Genomic DNA, 15,109 nt, shown 5'->3' with positions numbered 1-15,109 from the left:
CCTTAACCATTACTCCATTCAGCCAGAATTGCAAGTGCAGCAGAACCATGGCAGGATTGCTTCCAGTGTGAGGTCCAGTGCACACCAAAACCGCTAGAAGATCCGCAATATGCTAGCGGTTTTGGGAGCTGATTTCAGAGCGATTCTAGGTATGTTTAGAGAGGTTTTCTAAACATACCTAGCGGTTTTGGGTGCGTTTTTGTGTAGCAGATTACACATATTGTTACAATAAAAGCTGTTACTGAACAGCTTCTGTAACAAAAACGCCTGGCAAACCGCTCTGAAGTAGCGTTTTTCAAAGCGGTTTGCGTTTTTCCTATACTTTACATTGAGGACGAAACGCTTCAGAAAACCGCAAACGTGCAGCAAGAGACACGTTTGCGGCTGGGCAAAAACCTCAAACCGCCGGTGTGCACTATCCCATTGTCCATACATTAGCCAAGCGTTTTTACAGGCGGATGCGGCTGGCGGATCGCTCCAAAAACCGCTCAGTGTGCACTAGGCCTGAAACAGCTCTAAAAGAGGCCTCAGGTGTAATCAGAATAGAGAGGGAAAGGTTGAGCATAATGCAGTTTATTCAGATGTAGCAGCAAACATTTAAGTGCAAATGCACACAATGGGCGACTTTCAAAGTGGTGAAACATCAATAAAGACAAGCTGCGCTACTTATCGTTACTGTGCTGTAATGTGGAGTGTGGCAGTGGGCGTCTGTGGTGCACGGCATTATGAAAGTTTCTCAGAGGCAATCATTGCTTCTTCTTAGGCTAGTGCACGGAGGATTACCTCCCCGGAACAGCTTGCCTTTATTGATGGTTCACCATTTTGGATGTCATCCATTTGCACTTTACTGTTTGCTGCTACATTTGAATGAACTGCATTGTGCCAGACCTTCCCCTCTCTATTGGTTTATATACTGTTGTTCCGTCTTGAGCACATGCAGTTGCTGCAATACTGCTGAGGAACTTTCTGTTTTGTCCTGGTTATCAGGAGTGCCAGCTCCACTTTCTGTCTAGTAATCCTTTTAACATTGCCTTGTTCTTTTTATTGTCACCACACTTTTACTCAGAATGTTCATTTTATTCTCCATAGGGCCAAGACCATCAAGAATACTGCATCTGTCAACCTGGAGCTGACTGCAGAGCAGTGGAAGAAGAAGTATGAGAAGGAGAAGGAGAAGAACAAGACCATGAAGGAGACTATTCAACGGCTGGAGACTGAACTCAGCCGCTGGAGGAATGGTAAGGAGGAATCTTCACCAGCGGGTGACTTTGGAGCCCGCACTTATTCCTTCACTCAGGTAGACCCAGGGATGGTTTTAAAGGGGAACTGAAGAGAGAGGTATATGGAGGCTGTCATGTTTATTTCCTTTTAATCAATACCAGTTGCCTGGCAGCCCTGCTGGTCTATTTCTCTACAGTAGTATCTGATTAAAACCAGAAACAAGCATGCAGCTAGTCTTGTCAGATCAGACTTATAAGTCTGAACCACTGAAACACCTGATCTGCTGCATGCTTGTTCAGGGGCTATGGCTAATAGTATTAGAGGCAGAGGATCAGCAGGGCTGCCTGGCAACTGGTATTGTCTAAAAGGAAATAAACATGACAGCCTCCATATACCTCTCTCTTCAGTTCCCCTTTAAGTAAAATAGTGCCCTGGGCGAAAATGAACTTGGAGCTCCTTATATTTTCATACTGAAATTAAAGTTGTGACCTCTACAGTTCCTGACTTGTGGGGCTTCTACGGAGCTTGAGGCCCTGCGAAATTGCCCAGTTTGACCCGATGGAAGCTCTGGCCCTGGATAGACAAAAAATGTTTGTAAACCAGAATTTATGAATGATATATTTTCCCTTTAGGTGAGAACGTGCCTGAGACGGAGCAGATGAGTGACGGTGAACAGACCACCCAGGAGCCGTGTGATGAGACCCCGGTCAATGATAACAACTCTTCCATTGTCATTCGAATCTCCGAGGAAGAGAGGAGGAAGTATGAGGAGGAGATCCGTAAGATGTACAAGCAGCTGGATGACAAGGTAAACACTTCTGCTCAATAAAGATGAGAAAAAAATTCCAAAGAAAATTATTGTTAAAGGGGCACCTTAACAGTATATAGTCAAATGCAGTAAATTATTTAGGAGATCCACTTTTATGTTCAATATCCTGGGCTAAGCATTAGAAACACTTCCTATAGCTATATATTGTTGTAAATTGGTGTGTAGGCCCGCCCTCCCTCCCACTGAGGCTTGGCCTAGGCAGTTCAGCTGTGTGGAATCCTAAGGCCCGGTTCACATTAGGGTTTTTCTGCGGAGCCGGCCGTAAGGATCCGGCCATCAGGATCAGGAAAAACTGTCAGTTTTCTATTTGTTACTACAGTATGTAGCTGCAAAACATTCCGTGTAAGTTCCGCTGAGCAAAACGGTCCGGAAAATTGGGTCCTGCAGCATTTTTTCATCCGCTCAGCGGAACGGACCACGGAACCGTACTGCCGGTTCTGTTGGCAAACACTAATGTGAACTGGGCCTTAGCCTGCTTGCCCCCCATCCCAACCATTCTGGGAGACCAGGTATATTTTCTACTGGCTTTAGAACTCCCAGTAAACTAAAGATGTTGCCGCCTGGGATAAATTTCAGAAAGCAAATTAGGGAGAGGAAAGATTTTACAATGGAAAAATACTGACTAATTTATAAATGAATATTATAACAAAATAAGCAATTTTATTCATTGTTATTTTGAATACAGGTCCTCTTTAAGCCCTTCATGCTTATTATTTTGTAGGATGATGAGATCAACCAGCAGAGCCAACTGGCAGAGAAGCTGAAGCAGCAGATGCTGGATCAAGAAGAGGTATTACTTCCTACATGCAGTGCGCTATACAATGCTTCTATTTTATGCACTTGTGCAATGGGGTAGCTAGAGATCATGGGGCCTCATAGCAAAACTTTCATGAGGCCCTCAAATGTAGGCACTCTTAAAGAGAAACTCCGACCAAGAATTGAACTTTATCCCAATCAGTAGCTGATACCCCCTTTTACATGATAAATCTATTCCTTTTCACAATTGGACCATCAGGGGGCGCTGTATGGCTGATATTGTGGTTAAACCCCTCCCACAAAGAAATTCTGAGTGCGTACTCTTGGCAGTTTCCTGTCTGTGAACCCTGTTGCATTGTGGGAAATAGTTGTTTACAGCTGTTTCCAACTGCCAAAACAGCAAGCAGCAGCTACATCACTTGCCGGCAGTAATAATGTCACCATGTGATAAATGTCAGAATATAAATCAGGGATTTAAAATATTTTACAATGGGCAAACACTGACTAAATCATTTATACATAATTATTGTAAAAATGAAGCACTTTTTTTTTTACATTATTTCTTACTGGAGTTCCTCTTTAAGCAATGCCACCTGGCCCTACCCTGTAGATATGAATTAATTAGGCAATTTACATTATCATAGACCTGGAAAATGCTTCAAAAAAACACAAAGGGAACAAGTACTGGGAGAAAATAGTGTAATATGTCAATATACCGGAAGGTTTAGATGAGGAGATTTACTCAGACTTTTTGGGTTGCAAATTAAGTGCAACTACCAATAAGGCCTGTGGAGGAATTCCTGTCACCGGTCGGGTTTGTGAGGATCCTCACTGGTTGCACTCCTGATGACCAAATAGGCCACCAAAGGGGACTAGGCTAAAAGAACAACCTCCCAACAGAGGTGTAAACCAGTAATACTTATGGGTGGAGGTACTCGTGTCTTATCACTCCAAGCCACACAGAACTTTTTTGGGATTCTGTTGACTCGAGGAAGCGGGAAAAGCCAGTGCAACGCATTGTCTGACCCTATTTCGGTGCAATAAATATTATGAAATGTGTTTGAGTAGCACTAGCTACTTTTATATACAGGAGAGGTAAGCCAACCACTGACTCTCTTTTTAAACTGCTTTGTTTTATTATTTTTGGGCACCTCCACCCACCTGTAGGTGGGCCCGCGTAGGGCCATTTTGGGGGGCTGGAGGGGATGCAGTATGAGGGGAAAGCCATGGCCACACTCAGCGGGGAGGGGGGACGGTCCTTTTGGGGGGCTGGAGGGGATGCAGTATAAGGGGAAAGCCATGGCCACACTCAGCGGGGAGGGGGGACGGTCCCCCCCCCACCCCCTCCCCTTCAGCTTAAATTAGTGTCTGGGCAGCGGAGGGCAGATACATACCTTCCTTGCGTTCCACCGAGGATACTCCTCGCTCTAGTGTCTGACGCGACTTCCTGTTAAACAGGAAGTTGCGTCAGACACTAGAAATAGGAACATTCCCGGTGGACCGCAAGGAGGGTATGTACCTGCTCACTGCCCGCCGCTGCCCAGACACTAATTTAAGCTGGAGGGGAGAGCCCGAGGTGAGGGAGGGGGGGGGGAACCTCCCCCCCCCCTCCCTGCCGAGTGTGGCCATGGCTGTCCCCTCATGCTGCGTCCCCTCCAGCCCCCCAAAACAGCCCTGAGCGGGCCCCAGGGGGGTGGGTGGGCCCAGTCGGAATCTCTGCAGGTGGGCCCGGTGGCTCCTAGTTACGCCCCTGCATGCAGAGCATACGTTATAGTACCACCAAGCAGCTTTTGTAGTGCTTTACTAATTCATATATGTCTGTTCACTGATGAACATCTATACTTGTCTGGATACATGACATAAACCTGGCACAACCTCTTATGCCTACAGCTGTTAGTATCCACTCGGGGAGACAATGATAAGGTGCAGATAGAGCTGAGTCGCCTGCAGTCGGAGAATGACTGTGCCAAGGAAGAAGTAAAGGAAGTTCTGCAGGCTCTGGAAGAACTGGCTGTGAACTACGATCAGAAGTCCCAGGAAGTGGAAGACAAAACGCTACAGAACAAAATCCTCGCAGATGAGCTGTCTCAGAAAGTGGTAAGTGCTCTAAGCTAATACCATACTCTGACCACAAGGTGGTGCTAAGACACTGATAAATTGCAAGTCATCTGCACAGGTATTTTTAATGTGATGTAAATAAAATGAGCTTTTATTTAGTCTATTATTTTTCTCCTTCACCATATTCATATTATTACTACTGATACATAAGTATTTACAGTGGTGTGAAAAACTATTTGCCCCCTTCCTGATTTCTTATTCTTTTGCATGTTTGTCACACTTAAATGTTTCTGCTCATCACAAACCGTTAACTATTAGTCAAAGATAACATAATTGAACACAAAATGCAGTTTTAAATGATGGTTTTTATTATTTAGTGAGAAAAAAAACCCTCAAAACCTACATGGCCCTGTGTGAAAAAGAAATTGCCCCCTGAACCTAATAACTGGTTGGGCCACCCTTAGCAGCAATAACTGCAATCAAGCATTTGTGATAACTTGCAACGAGTCTTTTACAGCGCTCTGGAGGAATTTTGGCCCACTCATCTTTGCAGAATTGTTGTAATTCAGCTTTATTTGAGGGTTTTCTAGCATGAACCGCCTTTTTAAGGTCATGCCACAACATCTCAATAGGATTCAGGTCAGGACTTTGACTAGGCCTCTCCAAAGTCTTCATTTTGTTTTTCTTCAGCCATTCAGAGGTGAATTTGCTGGTGTGTTTTGGGTCACTGTCCTGCTGCAGCACCCAAGATCGCTTCAGCTTGAGTTGACGAACAGATGGCCGGACATTCTCCTTCAGGATTTTTTGGCAGACAGTAGAATTCATGGTTCCATCTATCACAGCATGCCTTGCAGGTCCTGAAGCAGCAAAACAACCCCAGACCATCACACTACCACCACCATATTTTACTGTTGGTATGATGTTCTTCTGCTGAAATGCTGTGTTACTTCTACGCCAGATGTAACGGGACACGCACCTTCCAAAAAGTTCAACTTTTGTCTCGTCGGTCCACAAGGTATTTTCCCAAAAGTCTTGGCAATTATTGAGATGTTTTTTTAGCAAAATTGAGACGAGCCTTAATGTTCTTTTTGCTTAAAAGTGGTTTGCACCTTGGATATCTTCCATGCAGGCCATTTTTGCCCAGTCTCTTTCTTATGGTGGAGTCGTGAACACTGACCTTAATTGAGGCAAGTGAGGCCTGCAGTTCTTTAGATGTTGTCCTGGGGTCTTTTGTGGCCTCTCGGATGAGTTTTCTCTGCGCTCTTGGGGTAGTTTTGGTCGGCCGGCCACTCCTGGGAAGGTTCATCACTGTTCCATGTGTTTGCCATTTGTGGATAATGGCTCTCACTGTGGTTTGCTGGAGTCCCAAAGCTTTAGAAATGGCTTTATAACCTTTACCAGACTGATAGATTTCAATTACAGTACTTTTGTTCTCATTTGTTCCTGAATTTCTTTGGATCTTGGCATGATGTCTAGCTTTTGAGGTACTTTTGGTCTACTTCTCTGTGTCAGATACCTCCTATTTAAGTGATTTCTTGATTGAAACAGATGTGGCAGTAATCAGGCCTGGGGGTGACTACAGAAATTTAACTCAGGTGTAATAAACCACCTTTAAGTTATTTTTTAACAAGGGGGGGCAATCACTTTTTCACACAGGGCCATGTAGATTTGGAGTTTTTTTTTCTCACTTAATAATAAAAACCATCATTTAAAACTGCATTTTGTGTTCAATTAGGTTATCTTTGACTAATAGTTAACGGTTTTTGATGAGCAGAAACATTTAAGTGTGACAAACATGCAAAAGAATAAGAAATCAGGAAGGGGGCAAATAGTTTTTCACACCACTGTATATAGTGCAGACATTATTCACAGTGCTTTACAGAGTACATCAACCAATTCTTGTCACTAACTGTCCCTCGGAGGATCTTACAATCTAATGACCCAACCATAGTTATAGTTTAATGTCCCTACCATACTCTTAACCGGGGGTGTCTAACTCAAATACACAGTGGGCTGACATTGAACACTGGTAGCAAGTCATGTGCCAACCTTAATATCTAGTGTCTACCTCCCTCCCTTGTAGCATTCCCTGGTGTCTAATGGCCCCTTCCCTCCCTTATTCAATCCCCTGTTTTTAGTGGCTCCGCTCCCCTACACAGCTCCTTGGTGTCTAGTTGCCCTCATCCCTGCCCTTTACAGATGTCTGGTGTCCCACCTTCCTTTATACATTTTCCCGGTATCTAGTGGTCCTCCCTCTCCCATACAGTTCCCTGGTGTCTTCTGGCCCCCATCCCTCCCCTATACAATTCCCTGGTATCTAATGGTCCCCTTCCCACCCTTAAACAGTTCCCTGGTGTCTAGTGGCCCCCCTCACGCTACTAAAAAGTTCCCAGGTGTCTAGTGACACCCCTTTCTCCCCTATACAGTTTCCTGGTGTGTGGTACCTTCCCCCTCCCTCCCCCATATGGCTTTTCTGGTTACCTAGGACTTTATCCCCAATATAGGTTCCATGGAAATGTGATGTGGGCCAAATATATAACTGAGAAAACCACTTACAGGCCACATTTGATGGCTCTGCAGACCAGAGGTTGGCATGTATGGTCTAAAGCCTTTTTTTCTTATTTGGCCAGCCATTTAGTATGTTTTTGGTTATGAGCTTAGAAAACAGTATAAGAAACTGACACTAACACAGAGAGAACATACAGACTCCATGCAGATGGTGTTCTGGCCACAGATTGGTGATAAAAGACAACAGCTGTTATTGGGGTCTGATTGAAGTCTAGAGAGGGTTGCCAAAAGCTTTGTAAATGACCACTTATTTGATAGCAGTCTCATGCAGGTGCCCCAGTGAACCATTAAATCAAGCACTGAGATGACAAATCTTAGAAGAGTACATGCTAATACAAGAATATATAATTATATTAATTAGTTGCCTATATGTATATTTCTCCATTCCCATTGTATTTATTTATATTTTCCTAAATTTCAGGCCAGTCTCTTGTCTTTGGAGAATGATCTGCATCGCCTCCAGGAATTTAGCACTCATCAGCGCAAGCGGATCGCAGAGGTTCTCAATGGTCTCATGAAAGACCTCAGTGAGTTCAGCGTTATAGTGGGCAATGGAGAATTTAAACTGGTAAGTAATTATAATACACTCAACCTAAATACACATCATCAGTAGCAACTGTGCCTGATTTACAGAGATTGTGCCTTAGGCCGCATTCACAGTGGCAACGAAGCGCGTTATCATACCGCAACCCGTTATACCGCAACACACCCGCTGCATAGGTGCATTGCAGCCAGGCCCGGATTTACATCATAGGAGACTATAGACACAGATGTCCTGGCACCTTAGACTTTGCCCTCCATGAACCTACAAATCCCCACCAAACCACAATGCAAGTGTGCTGGCTATCCCAGCAGTCACTTCTCCCTTACTTCCCTTGCCCATCATGGGTAGCTACAGGTGCCCCTTAGTATTAGGTAGCCAGAGGTACCCTCAGTATTAAGTAACTAGAGGTGCCCCCAAGTATTAGGTAGCTACAGATCCCCCTGACTAAAGGGAGATCTGGTCAGTGGAATGCCCTGACCCAGGTGAGTAACCTCTCATTTACACTCCACTCCAAACTCTGCATAGGCAAGATGGGAAGGAATGAGCCACCTTCCCATCAGGAAACAGTGCCTTATGGTAAATCTGGCCCTGATTGCAGTACGGCAAGCCCCGTTACATAGTGCGCGTTACAGAGCACTGCAACACACCACTTTGAACGTGGCCTAAAAGTTTTTGGCTTTTACCTGGGGAAATATCTCCAGTTTTCCAATTTGACAATTACACAGTATACGGTAATTGTAACAATCTGGTCATGTAGATCGTTATCAAAAGATTGTTATCTAAACAAGATCAGAAGATCACTTAAAGAGAACCTGTAATGAGTAAAAGTATTTAAAATAAACACATGAGGTAACTTCAAATAAATATTACATAGTTACCTTGCCATCAGTTCCTCTCAGAAGCTCACCATTTTCTTCTGACAATGATCCCTTCCAGTTCTGACAACATTTTGTCAGAACTGAAATATACCAGTTGCTGTCAGTTACAGCTGAGAGGAGAAATGATGTGTCCATGTTTCCCTATGGCTCAAGTGGGCGATGTTACAGTTTAACTGTGTGCTGACCAGGAAGCTGTTATGGGGTAATAGCTATTTTCAAAATGGAGGACGGAGAATTCCATTGATCACAGTGGACAAACAGGATGCAGGAGAGGAAAAATAGATTGAACAGTAGACTATACAGGAGGTAAGTATGACTTGTGTATGTTTACTTTTCAGTACAGGTTTTCTTTAAAGGAAATACTGACGTCTGCACAATGGATTGGAAAAAGAAAACATGTTTATTTACTACAGCGTAATATATATGTATATATGTATATATATATATATATATATATATATATATATATATATATATATATATATATATATATATATACATATACATACACACACAACAATATATATGCACTTGCACAATCAGAAATTCACAGAGCACCACAGATTCCAGTTTAACCACCCTGACTAAATAACTAAATTAATATATACAACAGCAAATATATGAGAGCACGATCAGCATTATACAATGGCAATACACCTAATGCCTAAACCCCCTTTACCTTTAAGTGCCCCTCACCCCCCAACACACACACACACACACACACACTACCTAAAGGTGACCACTAACGGTCCAATCTCTTGCAAAAAAATTGAGCGATCAGATAATTCTGATCGAAGAAAAATTGTTCACTACAACCAATCTTGGTTCACCAACAATAAACCAATCTTTGCTTCCTATCTATAACAACCAACAAGAAAATCCAAAATTTAGTTTGACGAAAATCCAATCGGACAACTATTTTTATAATCGTTCGTAATTGATTCTGCCCATCAATAGAGATTATTTACAATCAATCGGATCAGAATTTCAATTCGCTCAAACGATTTTTTGATTTTTTTGCTAGAAATTGAACAGTTAGTGACCACCTTAACACTAACCCACGCTTCAATGCTTCAAGTGCCTAAAACTGTTCCTTAACCCTCTTTATTCCTAACACTAACCCAGGTTCTCAAATGAGTGCTAGTTGTAGCTGATCATCTACAAGATTTGTAGTCTGGGCCTGGGGAAAGCTCTGTATAAGATATCTGTTTGTTGGATGTACTTCCTGATACCAGTTCTCCTTGCAGCCTGTGGAGATTAGCGGAGCCATAGAGGAGGAGTTTACTGTGGCCCGTCTCTACATCAGCAAGATCAAATCTGAGGTGAAGTCTGTGGTGAAACGATGCCGTCAGCTGGAAAATCTACAGGTGGAGTGCCACCGCAAGATGGAAGTGACTGGGCGGGAGCTCTCCTCATGCCAGCTGCTTATATCACAGGTATGATGAAAAGGTTCAAGCACATACAACGGGCTCATCTGAGTCAGATGTGAGCTTGGGCCTGATGCAATAAAGTACAGTAAAGTTGCTGTGCTCAGGTAGTACAAAACAATTTTAGCGTTACTAGTGCAGGGGGAGCACCAGCTGTTAGCCCATTAGTGGCACGTGCTATGGTAACACACGTTACATTTGGCTTCTCAGAATGTGTCACCTATAATGCCAACTTCTTGGGTAAATGTAAATTTGTGCACTGACCCTTAGCATAGTAATCATATTGAATTTGTACAATTCCTGCAAAATTTGCATAACACAATTTTACAAGATGCATCAGGCCACCTTGTCACACAAGTACCCAGTATGTGAAAGTTTACAGCTGTGTTTTGCTGATATGTTCCATTAAACTATATCACTGTATTTGTTTTTTTAATTTTTTTTTTTACATTATAGCAGAGCTCACTGCACAGTAGCTGCTGTCATTGGCTAATCCCAGTCTCTCCAGCAGCAGTGGTGTGCACTACTCTTCAACATATTACATAGGAACAGACCCTGGCCTAAGGGACAGGAAGGTTCATACAAAAATTGGTCATTTAATAATAGTATTGGGTCTCATAGCAAAACGTTTGTAAGCCCTACTCATGCCTGTGGTGTATCTCTCCTGCCCCTCAGTTCTTGCCTTGAAAAGTGCGCTCCCCAGTGTCCCTGGTACTCCTAATCCCTTTCTCATAGCAAGACTCCCATGCCTTCTGCTCTCCCCAGCTTATATGGGTGGAGTTTAAATTGCTCTGCACACTATGCATTAGATTAAGAGTAGTATATTAGGGAATAAGCAATGTAAAATTTGAATGCAATTTGCATAGATTTGATTGTATCTATATGGAGTAATATGCAACTTTCTTGGATGGTGATCTGTGGGGTAGACAATATACCATGTGTGTGGTTCCCTTTAAGAATTATATGTATAATTAAGGGTGGAGTCCTGAGAAGGGAGCTACCCCCTAAATGGGTGTGGTTGAGGTGATGATGTTTTATATATTGCACTGTTTTCACATCATTTGTTGTACACCTAAGAAAGAGAGAGGAGCTTGAAACTGTTTCTGTACTATTGTGTACAATGGATGGTATAGAGCCTCCCTTGTTGTCTTATTTTGATTTGTTCATAAGCGTGTGAGTGGTGAACCACAGGGGAAAAGCACCGGCAGCCAGGTGATAGTATCTCTGGAAGGAGGTTTGAGAAAGAGTCCCCTATTGTGCTCTCCCCAGCTCACCTGACCAGGTCCTACACCACATAACTTGTGCCAGGAGGTAAACAGTGTTCCCCCCATATCTTTAGTACCGTATAGACATACCAATGTCTATACCAATGCATTCTGAATTCTGGCATCCAAGCCATACAATATATTTGCTAATCCAGTTAATGAATAATTTAATATTATATTATAGTGTTCTGAACCAAACTAGACTACAGTACTAAGACTACTGTTTTCTTCATAACACTGCCTTTATCTTTCTATTTTTACTTTGCAGCATGAGGCTAAGATCAGGTCCCTGACGGAGTACATGCACAGCGTGGAGCTGAAGAAGAGGCAGCTGGAGGAATCCTATGACACCCTAAGTGAAGAACTGGCCAAGATGCAGGCTCAAGGTACTCCGCTTACCTGCCCATTCTAGTTACTCTGCTGAGCATTCAGTGCACAGCAAGAACATGACAGCGGACCGCACAACCCAGCAGCTTGGGCACTCGGCTGACTGCAGAGTCTGTGCAGCTCCTCCCTGTTCTGACACATTTCCCAGGGCAAGACAAGACAAATAACATTCATGTCACGCTTTTCTCCTGCCAGCCCCAAAGTGCTTGAGCTGCAGCCACTAGGGGCACTCTCAGTAGGCAGTGGCAGTGTTCGGAATTCTAGCCCAAGGATTATTGGTTACTCTGCATCATAGGAAATGTGTCAGACTCTGCAGTGAGCCGAGTGCCCAAGCATGCAAGAAAAATAATGAGATCATATTACACTAGGCAATCATTGGTCCTTAATAAATGGGCATCTAAAGATTGCCAGAAGAAGATGATAGTAAAGCCGTATCGCCAGTGTCGCAACAGGAAAACCTGCTTTATACTTAGTTAGGCCTGAAACCCACTAGCAGTGCTTTTCTAAGCACTTGTGATTTGAAAAGCTCTTGCTAATGTAATGCTATGGGTGTGATCCCACATACTGGGCGCTTATGGCGGCACCCTTCTTTCCAAGGTGTCTCCTGCACCCATTTTTCCGCTTTGGTTGTCATGTCTCTATTAGTGGATTTTATGAAATGTGTTGACCTTGTCATACTGGATGACACACGTGAAGGACGCTGTTGTTCATTGAACATGAAGTGTAATAAGCGCTGTCACTTTCCTTCTGCAGAAAATGTAACTGAAGTAGCAGCAAAGGATAAAGAGCAGGATGAGGTGGAAGCCCACGAGGTCAAGGTCTGTATTCTTGTGTCATATTTCACTCTAATGTGTGTTCTAGCTGACACATCATGTATACTAGTGACAGTGGTAACATACATGTGCTAGCACTGCACTCTGATCAGCAATAGGTCAGATATATTGTCTTCTTACGGTCAGATCAGGAAACATCATCTGGTTAAACTTAGAGAGTTTAATCACTAGCATAAAATAACACTGCAGACGTAGATTGAATAATCTGAATGAATTGTAAGGACAACACAGGCGTTTTTATCTACAGGTACCCTTAAAGAGGAACTTTAGTGAAAAGGGTAAAAAAAATCAATACATTGAAAAGTGAGAAGTTAAAAAATAGAAGCGAGATCAAGAAATGATTGATATTCGCCATGTAATTTGTTCATATTGTTTGATCCACAACCAGCCTGCACGTAACCAGATTTACTACTGGCGGACATGACAAAAAAAACAGACAGCACCAACTGCCATTATCTATAATCATATACAATACAATAACATTTCTATAGCGCTTTTCTCCCATAGGATTCAAAGCCCTTAGACTCTCTCAGATTCAGTCATTGGTAGTAGGATGAAGTATTTGCACAACAAAAATTATATTTCTACAAATGCCAAACTGAACAGGTGGGTTTTCAGTCTGGATTTAAACACGTCCAGAGATGGAGCTGTCCTGATCTGCAGAGGTAAGGAGTTCCAGAATATAGGAGCAGCATGACAGAACGCTCTGGGACCAAAAGTTTTCAGGTGGACTCTGGGTATGACTAGATTATTAGAACCTGTGGATCTGAGATTGCAGGGATTACTACGCAGCTGTAACATTTCTTTCATGTATCCAGGGCCCAGATTATGTAGTAAATTAATTGTCAGTAGGCCGATCTTGAAAAGGACCCTCCATTTTATAGGTAGCCAGTGAAGGGGGTGCAGGACTGGTGTTATGTGGCAGTGACGGGGTTGGTTGGTTAGCAGTCTGGCAGCAGTATTCTGTATCAGCTGTAGGCGTTACAAGACCTTTTTTGGAAGGCCACTGTAGAGAGAATTGCAGTAGTCCAGTCGGGAGGTAATAAAGGCATGAACTAAGGTTGGTAGATCTTCTGGGGGGATGAGGTGCTTGATTTTTGTGATGTTCTTCAGGTGAAAATAGGATGATTTCCCCACAGCAGAGATGTGAGTTCTGAAATTAAATCTCCATCAATTAGAACTCCCAGGCTATGCACCTGTTTAGAGCTGTGTAGATCGGTGCCTCCTATTCCCCCTAACAATGCGACAGGCCAACAGGTTGTTTTTTTTTAAAGATATACATATTCACAGAGGGAGATACTGGTTTCTTGGCAGTTGGAAACAACTGTTATTTCCCACAATGCAACAAGGCTCACAGATAGGAAACTGTTGGGACCTAGGTCCTGACATCACACTGCGGGAGGGGTTTCACCACAATATCAGCCACACAGACATCCCCACCCCAAATCTACTGGTTGGGATGAAGTCCAATCCTTGGTTATAGTTCCTCTTTAAATTATCACTATAGAGAAAATGTTGATGTTTTACTGTCTCTACACTCATTCATGCAATAACAGCTAAATAAAATACTCGTCATTATCAGATCAGATCTATATATCACAAGAGATTTTGCAAACATTATTTCAGATTTGTTATTTTGGACTTGCCTCAGCCTTTTGACAGATTTTGGTCTAGTCCATCTCCTCAGTGGGGATTCTCTAGGTTTTCTTTATTCTCAAAAACCCTTACTGAATGGTGGTTGCTCAGTCCAACTGCCACAACAGTGTACAAATGTGTAGGGAGGCTGGCTGCCATCTTTATATAGATTATTTACAGGGGGTGATTTTGTAAATAATAGAGGAAGTGCAAAACAAATACCCCATGCCATGAGGAGATGGACTAGTCCAAAACTTTTCAGGTCTGAAAGACTTTAACTGCTTACTGTAAGAAAGAGCAACGTAGGATAGTAGTCCTTTGAGTTTTTTTAATCCACTGCCAGTACTTGAATTACTATAGGGATAGCAAACTATCAAGAGCTTAGCTATCATGGTCAGATAGGGATGAAAGAATTGAGCTATTTGCCGGTAAATGGAAATTCATCCAGCTCTACTAGAAGTGATGTAGACCTTGTCATCTGGGGCAGAGAAGAGAGATGCTTCGGGTTTTTGAATGCTATACTGGGGCATCCATCAGCATGTTACCTTGGTATTGATGTCCAGAAGTAAATCGAGTTTGCATGATGGGACAGGGGCCCAGAGGAGAACCAGTAGTGGACCAAGTGGGTGTAAAGTGTCATCTCTAGATGATTTTTTTTGTATGAAATGCCCTGAATTATCCTTTATAGACAAAGCTCAGTGACTTCTT

The 15,109-nt window shown here is 43.0% G+C and overlaps 1 protein-coding gene across 4 annotated transcripts in view; it reads left to right on the top strand.

Moving 5' to 3' along the window:
* The window catches only part of KIF5A (kinesin family member 5A), a 221,804-nt gene that overhangs the window by 152,456 nt on the left and 54,239 nt on the right, over positions 1-15,109 (top strand). For all 4 annotated transcript variants that reach the window (XM_068267433.1, XM_068267432.1, XM_068267431.1 and 1 more), the window contains 8 exons: positions 1,090-1,238; positions 1,854-2,029; positions 2,772-2,840; positions 4,697-4,903; positions 7,854-8,000; positions 10,102-10,290; positions 11,815-11,932; positions 12,687-12,751. In XM_068267433.1, the coding sequence (XP_068123534.1) occupies positions 1,090-1,238; positions 1,854-2,029; positions 2,772-2,840; positions 4,697-4,903; positions 7,854-8,000; positions 10,102-10,290; positions 11,815-11,932; positions 12,687-12,751 (1,120 nt within the window). The remainder of the gene's footprint in view (positions 1-1,089; positions 1,239-1,853; positions 2,030-2,771; positions 2,841-4,696; positions 4,904-7,853; positions 8,001-10,101; positions 10,291-11,814; positions 11,933-12,686; positions 12,752-15,109) is intronic.

This window comes from Hyperolius riggenbachi, chromosome 2 (assembly GCF_040937935.1).
Source record: "Hyperolius riggenbachi isolate aHypRig1 chromosome 2, aHypRig1.pri, whole genome shotgun sequence".
Taxonomy (NCBI): domain Eukaryota; kingdom Metazoa; phylum Chordata; class Amphibia; order Anura; family Hyperoliidae; genus Hyperolius; species Hyperolius riggenbachi.
Note: the sequence above shows the minus strand (reverse complement) of the source record. Positions and strands in the feature narration are given on the sequence as shown.